Raw genomic sequence first — 17,483 nt, forward strand, 5'->3', positions numbered from 1 at the left:
TGTCTGTTTATATCAGTGATGAAAAATAATGAAATATGGTAACAGTGTTTTCCCTAAAACTAAAGATGTCTCTTTCCAAAGTTTAAGCTGATCCTTCCAGTCAGTTTTGCACAAAACACTTCTGTAAACACAGGCGGAGTTGCCATCATGCCTCTATATTAAAGACGATATGCAAACATGCCTCAGAGCTCACTCTCTATCTGATTTTTGCCTCCACTGAATGCTTCCAATGATCCTCTTATATTGCATGAAGCCTCTGCAGCAAGGAAACCAGTTTAGCATGTGATCCATAGAGTCAGCTACTCACTGGCGCTTCTATTTAGTCAGAGACAAGGCAGCACTGCAAAGAGGTTACCTCATCAGCAGGTGATTACCTCAGCCCCAGCTGGAACGGGAACAGCTCTACGCCCTTACTGTTTCAGTAGTTCCTTTACTTAATTTAAAAAAGGAAGAGTATTAAGGAGTTGCCATCAGTAAAGCAAAGATGCTCCAGCTTTTCACTTTGAATGTTAGATCATTTTGAAGAGCCAGACTTTGTATTATGATGGTGAAATATTTAAAAACATAGAATTTTTGCATGATCGTGCATACATGATAAAAAAGTTGATAAAGTGAACACTGGATTCCAGAATTATTGTGACACTGCTGGTGGAATCAATCTCAACAAGTGATTTCTTATATTATGGCAATAGAGCGGCTTAACATGATCCCACACCTGCATCTACCCAGAACACTAAGTAAACTCAGCTGAGCACCTGAGACAAATCAATCCAATAAACCTGTAAAATCAATCCAATAAACATTTGACAAAACAGCCCCATTGCAACTGACTCTGTTCATTTCCATCACTGTTAACCACAAGCTTTCCAAAAAAATTGTGTCTACAAAGTAACAATGCACATTGTACATCTCCTCACCTTAAGATGATGAGCTGTTGTGTACAGTTTGCCACAACCATCATAGTCACAGCGAAAGGCTTTCTCTCCAGTCTGCTGAGATTTTGCAGTCACTCTTGTTCCATGTCCTTGCAGGACAATCTTAAGGTAAAAATAAAAAAAAAGAAATCAAAAAACCCCACAATCAAACCACACACTAAAAAAACCAACAACCAAAATGGATCAGAGAAGTCACACAACTTTATTTTGTTATCAAGCCAGAGCTGATTATGACAGGTTTCTTTTGTTTCTCTTTGCTATGCCACATATTTCTTAGTCCTCAATAAATAAACCAACTAGAAATAAATAACTGAAAAGCATAAATTCTGATGAGAGAAACTGTAAAACATACTTGTAGCTAGCAAATTTAAATGCTTGCATTAATTAGCCAAATAGCAAAGACAAAATAATTTAAAAAAAATAAGACAATGGTAAAACAACCAAATGAGTAGACAGAAAAATCTTAGATTACATCTAAGGCGCTGGATCTGCTCCTAAGGGAGATTAGCCATAAATCAGACCACTTTCAAAGATAAAGTTCATGGAAAGGTCAGTTTAAATTAAATGCACTTATAATGAGCACTTTTTGAAAATGAAGGAAAGCATTCTGTCCTTGGTCCGCAATGCCTGTGTTTTGATCAAACTAATTGGAGCAATTTGAGCTAGGTTCTACTCTCCCTTCTGGCATGACACAATAGGAAAACACACAGAATAGCTTCAGGAGGCAACTTAAACCCCTTTTAAAGGCTTACACTGACATGCAAGAACTTTCATACAGACTGAACAGAGCAGAAGCCCAAATGTAAGCACTTTGATACAACTGTATGCAAAGTAATTGAGACTATTTTAAAAGGTCTGCCCTATAACACCACCTCTCTTTTCTTATGGGTCCAGTTCTATTCTCAACTGTACAAAAGAACATTGCACAGAATGGATGAGGAGACAACACCTTCAGCTCAAAGCATGGTCAGCTGAAGCAAGTTCCTCACAGCAGTATCCAAATGGGTTCCAAGTATCTCTAAGGATGGAGACTCCTGAAGGCTGCCCCCAGCCTTCACATTCCCAACTAATTCTTCTTGGCAACTGAGGTCCAGCAAAGTGTCTCTCACCTTGCCAGCTGCTCTGTAACCTGCTTTAGATTGCCAGTTGCCATCCCTGAACTCCAGAATCCTCCTGGATTTCACGTGCCCTGTTGTGATGCCCTTCGGCAGATGCTGAGATTGTTAAAATTCCCTATGAAGAGGTGGGCCTGTGAACATGAGGTTTCTTCCAGTTGTCTGAAGAAGGCCTCATGTTCTTCCTGACCATGGACTCTGTAGCAGACCACAACCCACCCATGCTGGTCATTCTGACCCATCACCCATCTCAAAGCAGAGCCCTCTGCAGTCCTGCTGTTCCCACATGAAGGGCAGCTCCTGCTTCTCTCCTTCCCCACCTGGCCTTACTAAAGAGCCTGGATCCATCCATCACAGCACTTCAGTTGTCTGAATTCTCCCACCACATCCCTCTCATCCCAGCAAGACTGCAGCCCTGCAACTGCACATCAACCTCTATTTCCTCATTCAGATAGATCAGAAATTTGACTGGGAACAATATTCCTACAGATACTTCAGAAAGGATGGGATACCCCCTGTTACCTTCAGACTGTTCTTAAGACTAAGGAAGCAAAGTTATATATAAAATTTTTAAGCAACTGAAACATTCAACTCCATCACTTCAGAAAAGCTTCTCTGGAACCATGGAGAAAAACAAAACCTACTGGATCAAGAAACCCATTATTAATACTATTGTTTAACCTATGATGCATGAATCACAGAAGTCACTTCAATATATTAAGGATCAAAAAGAATACTCTTGGTTGAGCACCTGCACTGAAGCACTGATTTTTTTTTCCTATCAGTAAACCTACTACTATTTCTTTGTTGTTTTAGCATGTAAAATATGTATATACTTGCAGAGATCTGCTATAAAGCTGAAGTATGCCAAAGCTTAAAAGAAAATGCAAACAGTTCTATAGTGGTGATATCTGTAAGGAAATAACCAGATATAATTTTACCAGTGTTAAGATTGTTTTCTTTCCCCCCCTCTTTGTATCAAACAGAACACTGAGGAAAAAAATCAGTTTAACATTATGAGCACTGGTTTGTTCAAACAACTGTTTGCAGAAGTATGTGTTTCTTTACAATACATTAGTTGGTATGACTTGAGCATTATTAAGAATTCAGTTAGTATCATTCAACAAGAACAGATATAGTATTAAAATTACTGTTCTTAAAAGACAGTACATTAGGGAAACTAAAAAATTCTGATGTTAGGAGGCACCAAGTCAGAAGAACGTAGCAAATAAAGCACCTTTATAATAATGTGAAACTTACTGACAGAAACTGTGTGCTTCAAAATACTTTTAAATACACAGAATTAAAAAAAAACCCCTATTTTTAAGAGATCACAAATGCATCCTGAGTTCAGATAGGTAACACAGGAGAAAAACAAAGGTAACAAAGAGCTCAGGTAAGATTTTTATACTGCATATGTAAAAGCAGAATCATATAACCAAAGTCTGTATTACGGACAGATGGGTATGACAGACTTGAAAGGAAATACTGTAGGATATCCATTTGGGCACACAGAGTCTTTTTTTTCCACATGTAGAAATCACAAAGAGGTTTTATGCTTTTTTCTTTGGTGAAACACCTCACTAACCACATGCAAGTCTAAATGACTGCTTAGCAGTACTACAGCTGTTACCTCTGGACTTAAAAAGTTTATAAATATACATCTATTTAATTCTACATGTAAATATGAGTCTATTTTATCGCAAATAATATTAATTCAGAATGAGTTACAAGTAGGTATCTACTTAAATCAAGATATAAACATGATTTGTGTTTTCAAACATAATTGATAGCTTTGGGCCCCTTCAGTTGGCCAACTGAAGACACCTTATATGGGTCAGAATTTGAGACTAAGCCTCAATACCTTTTGAAATACCAGATCTCTTTTTGTTTGGAACATATAATGCTCCATAAGATTGGAACACTTCCATATGGCACATATGTTGCCATACATGTCTAAGATAAAACAACCTTTAGATTTACTTTGTGTGGGGCTGAGGCCAAAATCAACATTTAAGTGGATACTGGTCACAGGTAATTTTGCTTCATAGGCTCTTACTTTCAGTTAAAACCAACCAAGATCTTATCTTACTTGTCCTTGAATTTTACCTTTTATTGGGGTTGTATCCCTATTCCAACCTACAAGTGTGCAAACCCTCTGAATTTCTCAATTTCATTTTCTGAATACAGTAAGATACAGTAAATAATGCATGTATTGCCATACAGGCAAAAGTAGAGTGTCTGCAGCTTTAAATGTTGTGGAACCTAACTTGTATCACAGATACTGTATTTTATGTTGGAAGATATTTTTCCTCCTTATCTAGTTCATTATTTCTTAAATTAAACACAAAGAAAAGATGGGGCTTCTCTGGGCAAACCTTTCTCAATGCAATGACTTTTCCAGTTTTGATTTTTTCATCTGAACATATGAGTGTATAGAGGATTTAGTACTATTTTTGCTGTTGGCCATAACTCTTTTAAGCCCAAAATACATTTTGCTTTGTCTTTTCCTTTAATAAAATATTATGTCAAATACATAATTTTAAGGATTCCAGGGAAAAGAAAGCAGCTTGAGACTTAATAAGTTGCAACTGTATTTTCCATTACCCCTTGAACTTTTAAGATAATCTTTTCACATTGAAAAGGATTTTATATTTCTATGTACTAACAACACGAATCCAAAATAAGAAATGGAAGTATTTTTCTGCTTCTTTAAGCATTCACAAGGAACAACATTCTTATCTACTGATTCCCCATAAGACCTGCAATGAAAGGCAGAGACCCTAACAGGGCAAGTGGAATCAAAATAAGTCATCAAAGAGAGAACAGTTCCAGACATATGCTTGGAATGGTCTCTCTTGAGAAGAAAATAAGTAATTAATTGAGACAGCATTCTTTCTGCTTTAAATACTGTCAAAAGTCAGTTCATTCTCTGGAAAAGAACTTCTGAAATACTTAACAACTTTTACTGATGAAATACCCAGGTCAGCTTGAAAAAATCTTAGAAATCCAACATAATTTCAATTACCTTTTAACAAAAAACCCCCTAGAAAACAGTAAGTATTAGATGATCTTTTTAAAATCTTGTGAGAGCATCTTGTGCAAAGTGAGATAATATAATCTATCTGTATAGGTCTGAGATCTAAAACTCCTGAGGGGTAGCAGCAGACCCCAGTTCATGGCTACAGGACTACCTATCATGCACCTTGCTGGGCAGAGAAGACAGAAGAAATTAATAGACTTATTTTGTATTGGGCACATACCTGCATTTTTTTATCTTGTTCATTTTCACCTATCATTCCTGTGCCACTGACACTGTCATTTCCATCAATAGACACCTGAAAAACAAAATTCAAATGGGAAAAACATTTACAGGTTATTTTTACTCCTTTGAAAGACAGAGGGTTAAAGATGGATCCTGAGGGCTTATTATTTCATAGCTCTCTAGCTCCCTCTTGAAACATGGTGATCCTGTAGTACATTAGCTGTCATAAAACTAAAATCACCACATGCAGCACCTGCATTACAGGACAGGCAAAGGGAGTGCAAAGTTGTTTTATAAATTTTGTAAATTTAACAATACTAAGTTCTGACAGAAAAAAAAAAAGAAAACATTTATTCCTTCATAATAAGGATCTATCTCACTCCCTATTAAGCAGAAATTACTTGTTTTGAACAGCACAGGTAATTTGATTCCAAAGGAGTTAAGACAATATGTATTACATCTCAATTTGAACTAGTCAAATTACAACAGCTAAGCAAGGACTTAGATATTGCTCTATGGGTTTGTTTCTAAAAACATTCTACAGGAGAAGAAAGGTATTTCTGCTTTCCAAGGAGCTTATAAAAATATCTAAAAGAATATTAGATGTTAATGTGACATTTTTATTTAAATAAAAATATAATTACTCAGTTTAAAAAAAACAAACCCAACTCTCTCACATGCAGCAACTCGAAGAACAGTCTTATTAGTCACTGTAGAAAAAATTAAAGTATACTTTATATAGTTTCCCATTCCTAAGCACAGGCATTCACAATACTCTCTGCATCCATAATACTCAAGACCAAGATTAATGCACCTAAACTTAGTCTAAGTGATTTTTTTAATCTCTACAACAGCTTGGCAGGAACTCTGCCTCAGCTGGGATACTCATGTCCTTTCCCTATGGAGGCCAGAGCAGGCTCCTGAGAATGCTGGTGGTTGTGTAAAGCTGATGCCCGAAGCATCAACAGTTCGCCTGGATACGGGAGATGAACTTGTCCCATAAGAAGGTTTTCAGACTGGACCATCTCTCTAAATCAGACAATTGTGAGCAATAAACTCTTGGGAACTTCAAGGTAAAACAATGAAGAGGAAAGTGCCCAAGTAGAGGCAAGTTTACATTACAAAGAGATTGCAAACAGTCTGAAAGCAGGTAATTTTTGGGTGGTTTTTTTTTTTAGAGGAAACAATAGCCATTTTGGGACCTTCTCCTGTGGAATTTTTAAAGGGAAGGGAGAGAACCTTCACAGAAAGGAGACTTAAATTACTTCATCCTGAAACTCCTGTTGTTGGTTGAGAAAGCAACTGCTGAAATGAAATTAGAACTTCATAAATGCCACTGGAAACAAATGATCCAAACAGAATGTGCATGCATATGTGGAGACATGCACAAATCCCAGGAACTGTATTTTGCCAGCAGCCATAATGTTGCAGGAAAAGAGCTTATGGAAGGATAGTATGTGCTGTAACCTCTTTACAGTTCTATCACATACCTCCTGACTTTATGTTCACTAAGAGCAAGGATCTCTTTCTTTTTTCCTTGGCTGCTTTGGAAGGAAGGGGGCATTGACTCTGCTCAAAATTAAGAGGACTACAGTTAAGTCTGCACGTGTTTTGCAAGATGTGGGGAAGTAATACCATGCCTGAAGGAGAAGTGAGGGGCAATGAAAAATGTACATATTCCACCACTTCCAGTGAGCTTCTGTGTAGTCTCCTTGATCTCTTTGTATGAACTCTCTTATAGTTTCTGTACTGATCCTGGGCAGCTGACTGATCTTTACTGTTTCTGCCTGTTATGTAGGACAGTAAAACAGAAGAACCACCACTCTCCAACCTGCCTTTAAAATGTTCTTTGCCCTTTTAAATTTTGAAAAGAAAACCTTAAAAAAAAAAAAAGATACCCAGTTTTTAACCTCTCTTTTGCTGTACTGTGAGAATTCTGGAAGGATTCCAAGGCAGATCTTTGAGTTCCTCCTAAAAGACTGTCTTATATTCTAAAGAAAGATTTAGTCTGCCTTCAATTAAAAACATAACACCTAGTCAAATTAAAGGCTATACTAGTGCACCATTTCACTTCCAACAGCAGCCAGTAGCAGATGCTGGACAATACTAAACGAACAGGCCAAGCATGTAGTGATGCATTCCCTAAAATATTCTTCCAACCTCCAAGTAATTTGCGGCTTATGAACTTCCTGAACCAGAAGTCACATGTTCCTACCTAATAGCCACGGACACATTTTTCTTCTATGAATTTATCTAATTACTCTTTGAATCCAGGGATATATTAGCATCCACAATATCCTACAAGCAGTGCTGTGGCTTGATTTTGTGCTTTTTTCAAAAGTATTCTTCCCTTGTTTTTCTTGAACCCATCATCTGAGAGTTTCATCTGATGTTTCCAGTTCTGAAACTGGTACAGACAATGACAAGTCACTACTCTTCTTTGTGCTACTTAAAATTTTATAAGATCCTATCATACACTTACCTCATGTATTTAATTTCTTCCTGTACCTTTTTCAACATGTCTATAACACTGAAAAGCTGCTATGGAAAGTGTACATTGCCTCACTGTGAAGTGTACACAGACATGGAGTAGAATCCCAAAACTACAATTCTCCTTTAGGAGTTGTGACCAGTGAGCTGTTATTTGCTTTTGTAAGTAAACCAGGTGTAGTACTTGGAAACTCACTTCTACTGACTTTCTCCAGAGGTTTGAGCAGTACCTTTCAGAATAAAGTTCTGAGATGAAAGTTTAAAGAAAATAAATAGAATTTTTCCTAAATGTAGACACAAGTGAACTACAGAAAACAAATTCACATTACAGAATTAAAAAAAAAGACATACTGAGATAAACAGGGCAAAAATGCAAATTCACTTGCATTTCTTCTGTTTCTTCTCCACCTTCTCAAAACAGAAACTTCTCAGAAATTACAATTAATGTAGTTGCTGGTTAAGAAGGGCAAAGTTATGACTGATTTAAACCTAAACATAACAGTAGTTACAGAATGTGTAAAAGTTTGTCACTACAGTTCAACTAACCTCGAATTATCTTTTATTTTATGAAATCTTAAGGCATAGTCAAACACAACACAATTTGACTGGCTGTGTTAGGATCTCTCAATTGTAACAGACAGAAGCCTAATAAAAAGAATAGTGCATAAGCCATTTAATTATCCTAACTGGCCTTCTCCCAGGATTTGACAGTTCTCAGTGACATTAGAAGACAAGATTTTAAAATTTATTCTACTCTTTTTCCAGAGCAATACAAGCACTGATGGTCATTATCCAACAACTGGGACACTGCTAAACTACAGTCCTGAAGTTGCATCACCCATTACTATACTTACATCATGCTTTACAGAAGACCAGTAAGCAAACAGCATGAATTTTGAGCATCATACTACATTTTACTATTGAAAGTATGGATCAAAGAAGTTTTTTCCAAACTCAGTAACTGTCAATTGTCTGTTTTATGCTTCATACAATACATTGTCCTTCCCCAGTACACCAGGCCGTTCTCTTCCCATTCAGGAAAAAAAGAAATCCAGCACTAGTGGCTAACAAGAATAATTTAACTTTGTCCTTCTCCCCAAACAGTGTCCTTTCAAGAGGCTCCTTTGCAATGCTGTATTATAGAGATTATTATCTAGCTATGTAAATTGCTTTCCAAATTGGTCTGACTTCAGCATTCACTCTTTCTTTTTTCCACAACACTGTGCACTGGAGCTGCTCATGATAGTGAAGCACTGTCATGACAATTTGGTGTTTTCTCTTCTAAGAGTCTAAGATTCTCTTAATTATCATTTTAATTCTTAGACGACAGTTGGCTTTTGCTGCTACACTAAAACATTATGGATGGAGAAAACATCTCTCAGTGTACCTTGGCTGCATATTGCTCCAAAGCACTGATGGTGTCTGGGTCGATGGCAGCATCCCCTGTGTGAAGACCTGCCACTGTGCCATCAGCCTGAATGGCTAAAATGGTATCTGACTGTGGCATTTGCACCGTGTGGTGGATGTAGGCAGTGGTTCCATCCTCCAGCTGGACAGCTTGTAATGCACTCTGGTCATAACTGTCTGAGAAAGGGTATTACAAAGTGTTAGGATTCTAAAAGGAACAGCAATGTCTGCATGTTACATGGGAAACTACTGCTCTTTAGGAAATGTCTCCTGAAGTCATAAATACATATGAAATATATGAGAAATATAAACATTTAAAATAACATTATGAGTAGCACTGAGGAAATATTTTTCAAGACAATACCTCCTATAGTTTTATTTCTGCACTTATGAAAGTACAAACAAAAACTTTTATTGGTCTTTATTTACAAAGGAAATGCTTTCCATTTCATATCCACTCACAATAAAAGTAACATGTATTGATAATACTTCAGATTTTATAATTTGTAGATCTGATAATTTTAAGAACAGAATCATGCAAATATGCAAAGAAACACATAAACTATATGATTACTTTTAACAAAAAAATTCTTTCTTACATTCTCTTCTCCTGGTACTGTCACACTGGTTTAAACAGACCTAAAATATATACTTGATCACTTTTTCTAGAGAAGTGGTATTATTTCCAGGACTAGTATAATCATCTTCTACAGAAACATAAGTTATCATTTGGAATAAATACATTTGCATTCTTGACTGCCAGCTGTCACATTTTCTGCCCTACTGTCTAATGGCAAAGTCATCAATAGCATGATCTTTAAAATGTAAGCCAATCTCTACATTCTTTAGCTCAAGCAGGATTGACTGATTCTTACCTAATTCTTTCTCTTCCATTCTCACATGCAATTATTGCTGACATCTGTATAAGGCCTTACATTCTCTACTAACATGACATACACTTACTCTAATGTGACCCTGGGTTAAAAAAAAATGTGGAATACGCTGGTTTGGATTCTGTTTACAACTGTTATATGAGACCCAAAAAGGGAACCGAACCAGTCTCACTTCAACAATTTTCAGATGTCACAAAGTAAAGGCAACAAGTAATTTACAGTGGGAATCACACTACCTAACGTGATAGTTTACAAGAGTAGCATATTTGATACTGCTGAAGTTCTGTTGAACACTAATGTAACGAATCACACTTCAAAAAAGGAAGTTACCTTTCGAGGTGTGATGAATAAATGCCGTAGTTCCATCTTCCAGCTGAACTGCCTGTCCATCTTCCAGGCGCAAGCTGTCCCCTGTTCACAGAATTACAGAACTTCAACAATAGCCTGAAGAATACCTTAGTTGGAAAGATTAAACACTAAATACCTAGGATTACAAAATACCTAAGATCTCTTCAGGACTGTTTCCGTTACAATAAGAAATCAAGCTATTATCACAACTGCTAATCAATTGATATCAATATTTATCAGTAATACATTATTTTATAACATATTTCTTGTATTATTGCACTTACTGCTTTTAGACATAGGTACATGTTGAACATAAGCAGCAGAACCATCTTCTAATTGAATTACTTGGCCATCCATTAATTTACCATCTGAAATATATAGAATATTTTTAAGAATTCTAATTATCTAACGCAGTTTAAACACACAGTTGATACTTTCTGGATTAAAATATAAATAAAATATTAGCAAGAAATAATGTTTGGTAAAGAGTAAGCACAGTGTGACTGTATGGAGGTTTTAAAATTCTGGTATTATAAAAATGAAAAAGGTCTGCTGTCCTGTCCAGTAGGCAGAATGTTGATATTTCGTTTTGAACCGTAAAGATCACTTCACTTTTGTTTGACTTATATTCTGAATTTAATTTTTGCATCTTATTAGTAGCAGAAAAAAATAATTATTTTATACTATTACTCTAATACCTGTAATTTCCAACTGGAATTGGAACTTCATAAACATTGTACACATTTTGCCTGACTTTAAACTCCAAAGAGAGGGCTAAAAAGGGAATACCATTTCAATACTCATCAACTTCCAGTCCTTTACATACCTTTAGAATTGTGCTGTATGTAAGCAGTGGAGCCATCAGCCAGGGTAACTGCTTGCAAACTTACACCTTCCATGTTTTCTAAGTTGTCCCCATCTGGCAGGGAAGAAAATTCATGTTCACTATAACCAGCATCAAACCCTAGAAATCTCAACTTAAAGATCTCCATAAATTATTACATCCCCTTAAAGCATACTGACATCAGAAATAATAATGGCAAGTAGTTCTTACTTGCCTTCTGGTTTTTGAACCTTGACCACATATTTGGGTCATATGTTCAAGATTTTGCTCTGTAAACGTGACAGCTAAAATGTTATTTTCCTTAACTAAAAAAATATACAATGACACAAAATAAATGACTACAAATTAGGCCACAAGAGTTAACAATTAAATAACAATATATATACTTGTATTGATAATTTTGTTTTGTACAACACTGACTGTCATTGATACACACAAAACTATTTAGATTAAAATACGAGAAAGAGTTTGTAATCATGTAAAATCATAATAAAGCTGACAGAAAACATTAAGTTTAAGCCAGTCTCAGGTCATTAATCCATCTTAAAACTTGTTTAATACACAGATATAAACTGAAGTTACAAAGTATAAAACAGTAAGACTATACTGAGAATAAAGTCAGATTTTATATTTTGCATTTTGGCACATTTACACTTCTATTCTCTTAATTAAGAGATAATTTCCTTTCAGAATTAAATTAGTGAATCTCAGTTAACTATTGTCTGTTAGATTTTTCATTTCAAATGCACATGAATTTTAGAGTTTTATCTGAGTTTCAAAGAGGAAAGACACAATAATGTAGAGATATTTTAACCTGAAGGTTCACCTTGCACAGCTACAGCTTCTGTTAGACACAGAGTCACGTGCTGGGCCTCCATTCCTCCTCCAGAAAATTCAGTCATTCCCTGAGAGTCTCGATTTATCTGAGCTAATAACATTGTCTACCTAGAAAGAAAGCATTCACAAAATAGAAAATTTAAATACAGAACCAGAACCAGTTAATCCCAGTTTAATGTGATTTTTATACAGCTGCTACAAATATTTTGTTATGTTTTACATAAAAAAAGATGCAAAGAATTATTGACTTACTTGGAAAATACTTCCAAGGAATAAAAGTTATCTGAAATAGGTAAACATTACTTCCTGAATTAAATAAGCTGTTAAGGACTTCAGGTAGTAGTTACTAAATTATAGTGCATCCACCACATTTAGATTTCAGTTAAATATAAATTATTTAACCAATGTAGAAAGAGTAATGGTGGTAATGACAGTATAAGTAATGATATCTGTTTGTCCCCAGAATTAAAATATAGCTGACAACAGCAGACCTTTACCTGCATAAATTAAACATCTCTCCAGTGCCAGATAGAAACTAGCACACACTGGGAAATACACACTTCATTAGTAAGTCTAACAGAATGATCCAGCTGTTTCCCTAGACTTTTCAGAAAGGTTTCTGTAAAAAAAAATCTGTCCTTGAAAATAGTGAAGTATCTCATGATGAAATGTGTTACTTAGACAACAGCATAGTGACTAGGGAGTGACTGCTCTATCTCACAGAACCAGATATAGCCATCCCTTTGGATACTGATTTTTTACCCAGGCATGTTTCAATATGTGAGATTTATAAGTTTACTGAACCTGAAAGGCTATTAAAAATTTTCAGTATTACTAAATTAAGAAGCTATAAAGGAAATATACAACATTGCATTCTGCTAACTCAGATGTTGGCTTTAACCACAGGGAGAAAAAAAACTTGACCACACATAAAACCAGCTGAGTTCTGCAAGCCCTTTAGTTACTGTGACATCCACTTAGATGTGGATGAAAAGTGAGGGGAAAAAAACGTCACATGGAACTGGAATCTAGGCTACAGAGCATTACATTCCCTCCTCTCCAACCTCTTGATAGTCAAGAGTTTTTCTTACAGTAAAAAACAGATAATCTCACAGAAAGGTTACAGATAAACAATCACAGCTTTTAATCCTACTATGGTTCTATGACCTGCTGGTTTATATGACCTGCTGGTTTATAATTCAAGGCTGAGAAGAATAATCTAAGGTTTTTAATTTACTTATGATTACATTTCTAAATAACTAAACTATTTTTAACTCTCGGAAATCTGCCCTTGGATAATTCATCAACAGTCTCTGAGACCACTGAGAAAACCATGCCTATATTGAAAGTAAATAAGGAATGCAAAATTAGACCACGTAGGTACTCCAGCATGCCTGCAGTATTTAAAAGGTCGGTACACTCATTTAGCAGTCGAGAGTTATACCCAAGTCATGTTTTCCAAATACATCCAAGTGTACATAGTGAGCCAGACTATTTCCTAGAGCTGCAGGCAGTTTCTTAGCCTGAGCAGAGGACAAGCCGAGGCACAAGCAGCAGCTCTGGCCACGTGAAGGGCTTCAGCCAGGGCTGTGCACAAATCAGTGTGTTCCCACAGCCCAAACCCCGCTAACTTTTAATGTGCTGTTACACCAAGTACACCAAGTGGAGTCAAAATCCCCTTGGCAGGTATGAGGATATTACTGACAGCGTGTGTAACTGTTAAAGAGCCCATTTAATGGAAAAGATAGAATTCTAAAAAGAAAGTAGAAAGAAAGGGTACCTTTGAGAAGGTTTTAAGCCTCCTGCTTTCGTGTGCTACATTGAAAATCATACAAGAAAAAAAACATGACTAATGATCAGTTTATCAGTAAGAAATATGCCTTCCAAGATTAAAATCCTCCATAATTTCTACCTGGAACATAAAGAAGATTAAAATACTGGTTTGTAATATGGAATTTGAACCTGGAATAACTGGCACTGAAAAGAAGATACAATTAAGATAGAAACCAAAATATAATTCAAAATGGGAGAGAGATTTTTTTAACATCCAAGAGAAGATGGGTAATTCTTCCCAGCATCCTTTTCATGAAAAGCTTTTACAGAAAATGAGGCCACTAAAAGAGTTCTAATACAACCAAAAAAGAGCCAGTGCAGAGAAGTCATCCAGACTAAATCACATTTATACTAGATGCTTCTGAAGAAAATGAAATAGCAAAGGTTTTTTGGATACTATAATCTAAGGGACAAGGAATTGTATGAGGACATAAGAGATCCTGAGTTCAACCTCTTCCTCTGCGATCTCCACATCAGTGCCTTTGGACAAGTAACTTCTTTCCTTACTACTCATGACACCCAATCTCAAAATAGGGAGAAAATACTTAAGAAGCACTTTGCTTGCAAACTAAAAATGGGACAACATGCTGTAGCCTAACCAGAATCAGCCTAACCAGGCACTGAAGTGGCCCTACTCTCAGCACTCATGTATTATGTAGCAAATAAGATCAGAGAACTGATGCAGTTAAAAAAACTAGCAGCAAAATGAGATTTATTCCAGACCAGTCTGAAGGACTGATTCTCTGGTGTACTGCCAGCTTGTAGGAAGTTAAATTAAGTAATTATGGTATTATAAGCTAGTGGTGCACAGAGGGTCTGGTCTGTCTTCTTAACTGCTAACAGAGGTCTGTGGTGTCAGTATTTTCCATCCACTGAATCTTCAGGACACCTCATGGAAGCAGGTTGCAAAACAGCCAGACCATTTCACACAGCAAAGAAAGGCTACACAACCACTGGTTTTGACTAGAACTGTACAATGAAACAATTCCAGCAGGGACTGCTCCTCAAAGGCCTTCCAGCTCAGGTAAGCCTGACGAGTATTCCTCCAGGGCTTAGGGCTCTTCTCTCACCTTTGGGGCAGGAGTGAGGAATCCCATCAACACAGACAGCTGCACAGTTCTGACAGAGTCTGAGCAGAACCAATGGCTTAAGGGGTCAGTAGCTATTTTGGAAGAAATCTAATACAAGATAAATTCAAGGGCTGAAGGAGCAATAGTATTTGTCTAAATTGTTTCAGTGTTTGTTACTGTAGCATTGCTGACTAACAAGTATCACACATTTGAAAAGAACCAAAGTGAACTGCTGCACACAGAGCAACGTCTACTATTTTCCTCTATTCCACATGATCTGGACAATCACTACCAGCTTACACAGTAACTTACACAGACTGTATTGCTGCTTTTGTCCCAGTTTTAGCTACTTTAAATGATCCCTTCCAATATATGCTTTTCCCAATCTTCTGTCCTTCCATTAAGTTTCTTACCCTCAGCTCCATCCCTTTTCCTTGAAGTACTAATTTCCTTCTTCAGTCAGTCTTACCATGATACCAAATTTCCAGGACATCCTTCTTTCCAAATATAATCTCACCCTTATCAGAACAATCTAAAATACTCCCATGTCCACACCAGCTCCTTCTGCACTAGCCTCCAAGTCTTCTCTTAGTCCTGGTCTGTTCTACATGCCCATCACACCACTGTCTATCACCTTCCTGCCTCTATAAGAGATTTCATGTTTAGACCCACCTTGGAAGCACATTCCTCATAACAGGCTGGAGCACTGGAACCCTCCCAGACAGCAACCCCCAGCTCTCACTCCCTTTTTGGTGACAGCAGTTTTGCTCTGTCACTGCTGTGCAGGGAGGAGAACCCTCAGCCAAGAGTGGATGTGCTTCTCCCTTTCAGCCTCTCTTCCTTCTCCCCAGTGGAGAACACAGACTAACCAGACAGGGCTATGAGCTCTGAGAACAAGGAAAGATGTAAAGTTGGCCTGTAGAGAAATGATCATCCTGTCAGAGATTGCTGCTACAGCATTATTTTGTAAGAGTGGTCAAATACAGGAACAGATTGCCAAGACAGGTTATGGGCTCTCCATCCTTGCAGGTGTTTAAGACTCAACTTGACACAGCCCTGGGCAACCCCGTCTAATGAGATCTGCCTTGATCAGGGCAGATAACTTCTGGAAGTCCCTTCCAACTTTAACTGCTCTAGGACAATTTTCGTAATGCACACACTTAAAACAGTATCCCCATTCTGTTGGTATATCATCCACCCTCCTAACGTATTTTAATTTGCTTTGCTTTTTCTAAACCAGTCTGTTTTCATCAAACTCGAATCTCTTCCCTTACGTCCACCTCAGTCACTCTCTTCCACTCTCTTTTCCCCTAACTGGCTTATATGCTGCTTTCTCCTGAGCTTCCAGCATATCTGTCTCCATCCTTTTTCCAATCTGGATCTCACCAGCTTTTTTCCCCTAACCCACCTCATTGCTTTTATTTCTGTGCATTTGCACACTAAACATTTTTCTTTAAACCTGTCAGAGGTTTTGTCTGCAAAAATCTGGGAAAATTTCCTTTACCCACTGCAAATACTGCAACTCATTAGTTGAAAAACAGCTGAAAGCACCCATTTTTAGGAAAAGACAGGAACCCTGGGGTGCAGCCTGTGTGGCAGCTCAGCAAGATTGATGCATATGTGTTCTGCTTAACCTTAAGAGCTGTCCTACAGAAAAGACAAGTACAGGTTCAGTCATGAAGTACTCACTGAAGTGAAAATTTGAGACTTGACTTCCTGAACTCTGTTGGAAATCTTCACAGACCATACTCAAGTTGCAATTTTCAAAGGCACATTAATGGTATTCGGGAAGACTTTCACAAGGACAGTAACACATCTTGCATTCCTGAAACAATTAGTCACCAAAATACTCCTATGGTATTCATGCAGAGAAAATCTTACCATTCTTCAAGGTGATTAGAATACTTCTCAAAAAAAGTCAGCCCCAGACAAAAAAGTTAGACTAAAAATCTCTGAACTGAAAACAGTGCCTGACAGAAGGAAGCAACAGCCAGTAACCCCAGTATAACACTGACAGATTAAGTGCACAGGGACAATTTTTATTGAAAAAAACCCCCAAACCACCAAAAAATCCCAAATCACCCCTTTCCCCCCTGCAAATTATCTGAACAGAAAAAACTGTGAACTCAGGCACATGTTAAATTCTCAACACTCAGGGGAGGTGGTTAAAAATAAAGTATTTTTCATGAAGACTTCATCAAGTTGCCCATCTAGAGACCACCTCTTATATTTTTCCCCACTAACACTCAAATAACATCTGGGTGCCATCACTTGTTTTGGACAAAAAGATGCAATGTTAAAAGAGTGGTTTTTACGTAAACTCAATTCAGCAACTGGAAAGAGGAACCTCCACTAAAACCAGGAATCAAGCAACTAAGACACAGCAGGTGGACTCAGGCAGCTAAAAAGTGAGGGAAGAGCTGGAAGAGGGCATGGCTGCCATGGA

At 37.1% G+C, this 17,483-nt stretch overlaps 1 protein-coding gene across 5 annotated transcripts in view; it reads right to left on the reverse strand.

The window, feature by feature from the left end:
- ZNF143 (zinc finger protein 143) overlaps positions 1-17,483 on the reverse strand; it is a 39,024-nt gene that overhangs the window by 14,102 nt on the left and 7,439 nt on the right. For 2 of the 5 annotated variants that reach the window (XM_064657347.1, XM_064657348.1), the window contains exons 2-8: positions 12,112-12,242; positions 11,280-11,372; positions 10,738-10,821; positions 10,436-10,516; positions 9,193-9,389; positions 5,314-5,388; positions 918-1,037 (exon numbers count right to left, since the gene is read on the reverse strand). In XM_064657347.1, coding sequence (XP_064513417.1) covers positions 918-1,037; positions 5,314-5,388; positions 9,193-9,389; positions 10,436-10,516; positions 10,738-10,821; positions 11,280-11,372; positions 12,112-12,235 — 774 coding nt within the window. In that variant the 5' untranslated portion in view covers positions 12,236-12,242. The remainder of the gene's footprint in view (positions 1-917; positions 1,038-5,313; positions 5,389-9,192; positions 9,390-10,435; positions 10,517-10,737; positions 10,822-11,279; positions 11,373-12,111; positions 12,243-17,483) is intronic. The other 3 variants (XM_064657349.1, XM_064657352.1, XM_064657351.1) reach the window with 3 other exon arrangements.

This window comes from Pseudopipra pipra, chromosome 6 (genome assembly GCF_036250125.1).
Source record: "Pseudopipra pipra isolate bDixPip1 chromosome 6, bDixPip1.hap1, whole genome shotgun sequence".
NCBI classification, from domain to species: Eukaryota; Metazoa; Chordata; class Aves; order Passeriformes; family Pipridae; genus Pseudopipra; species Pseudopipra pipra.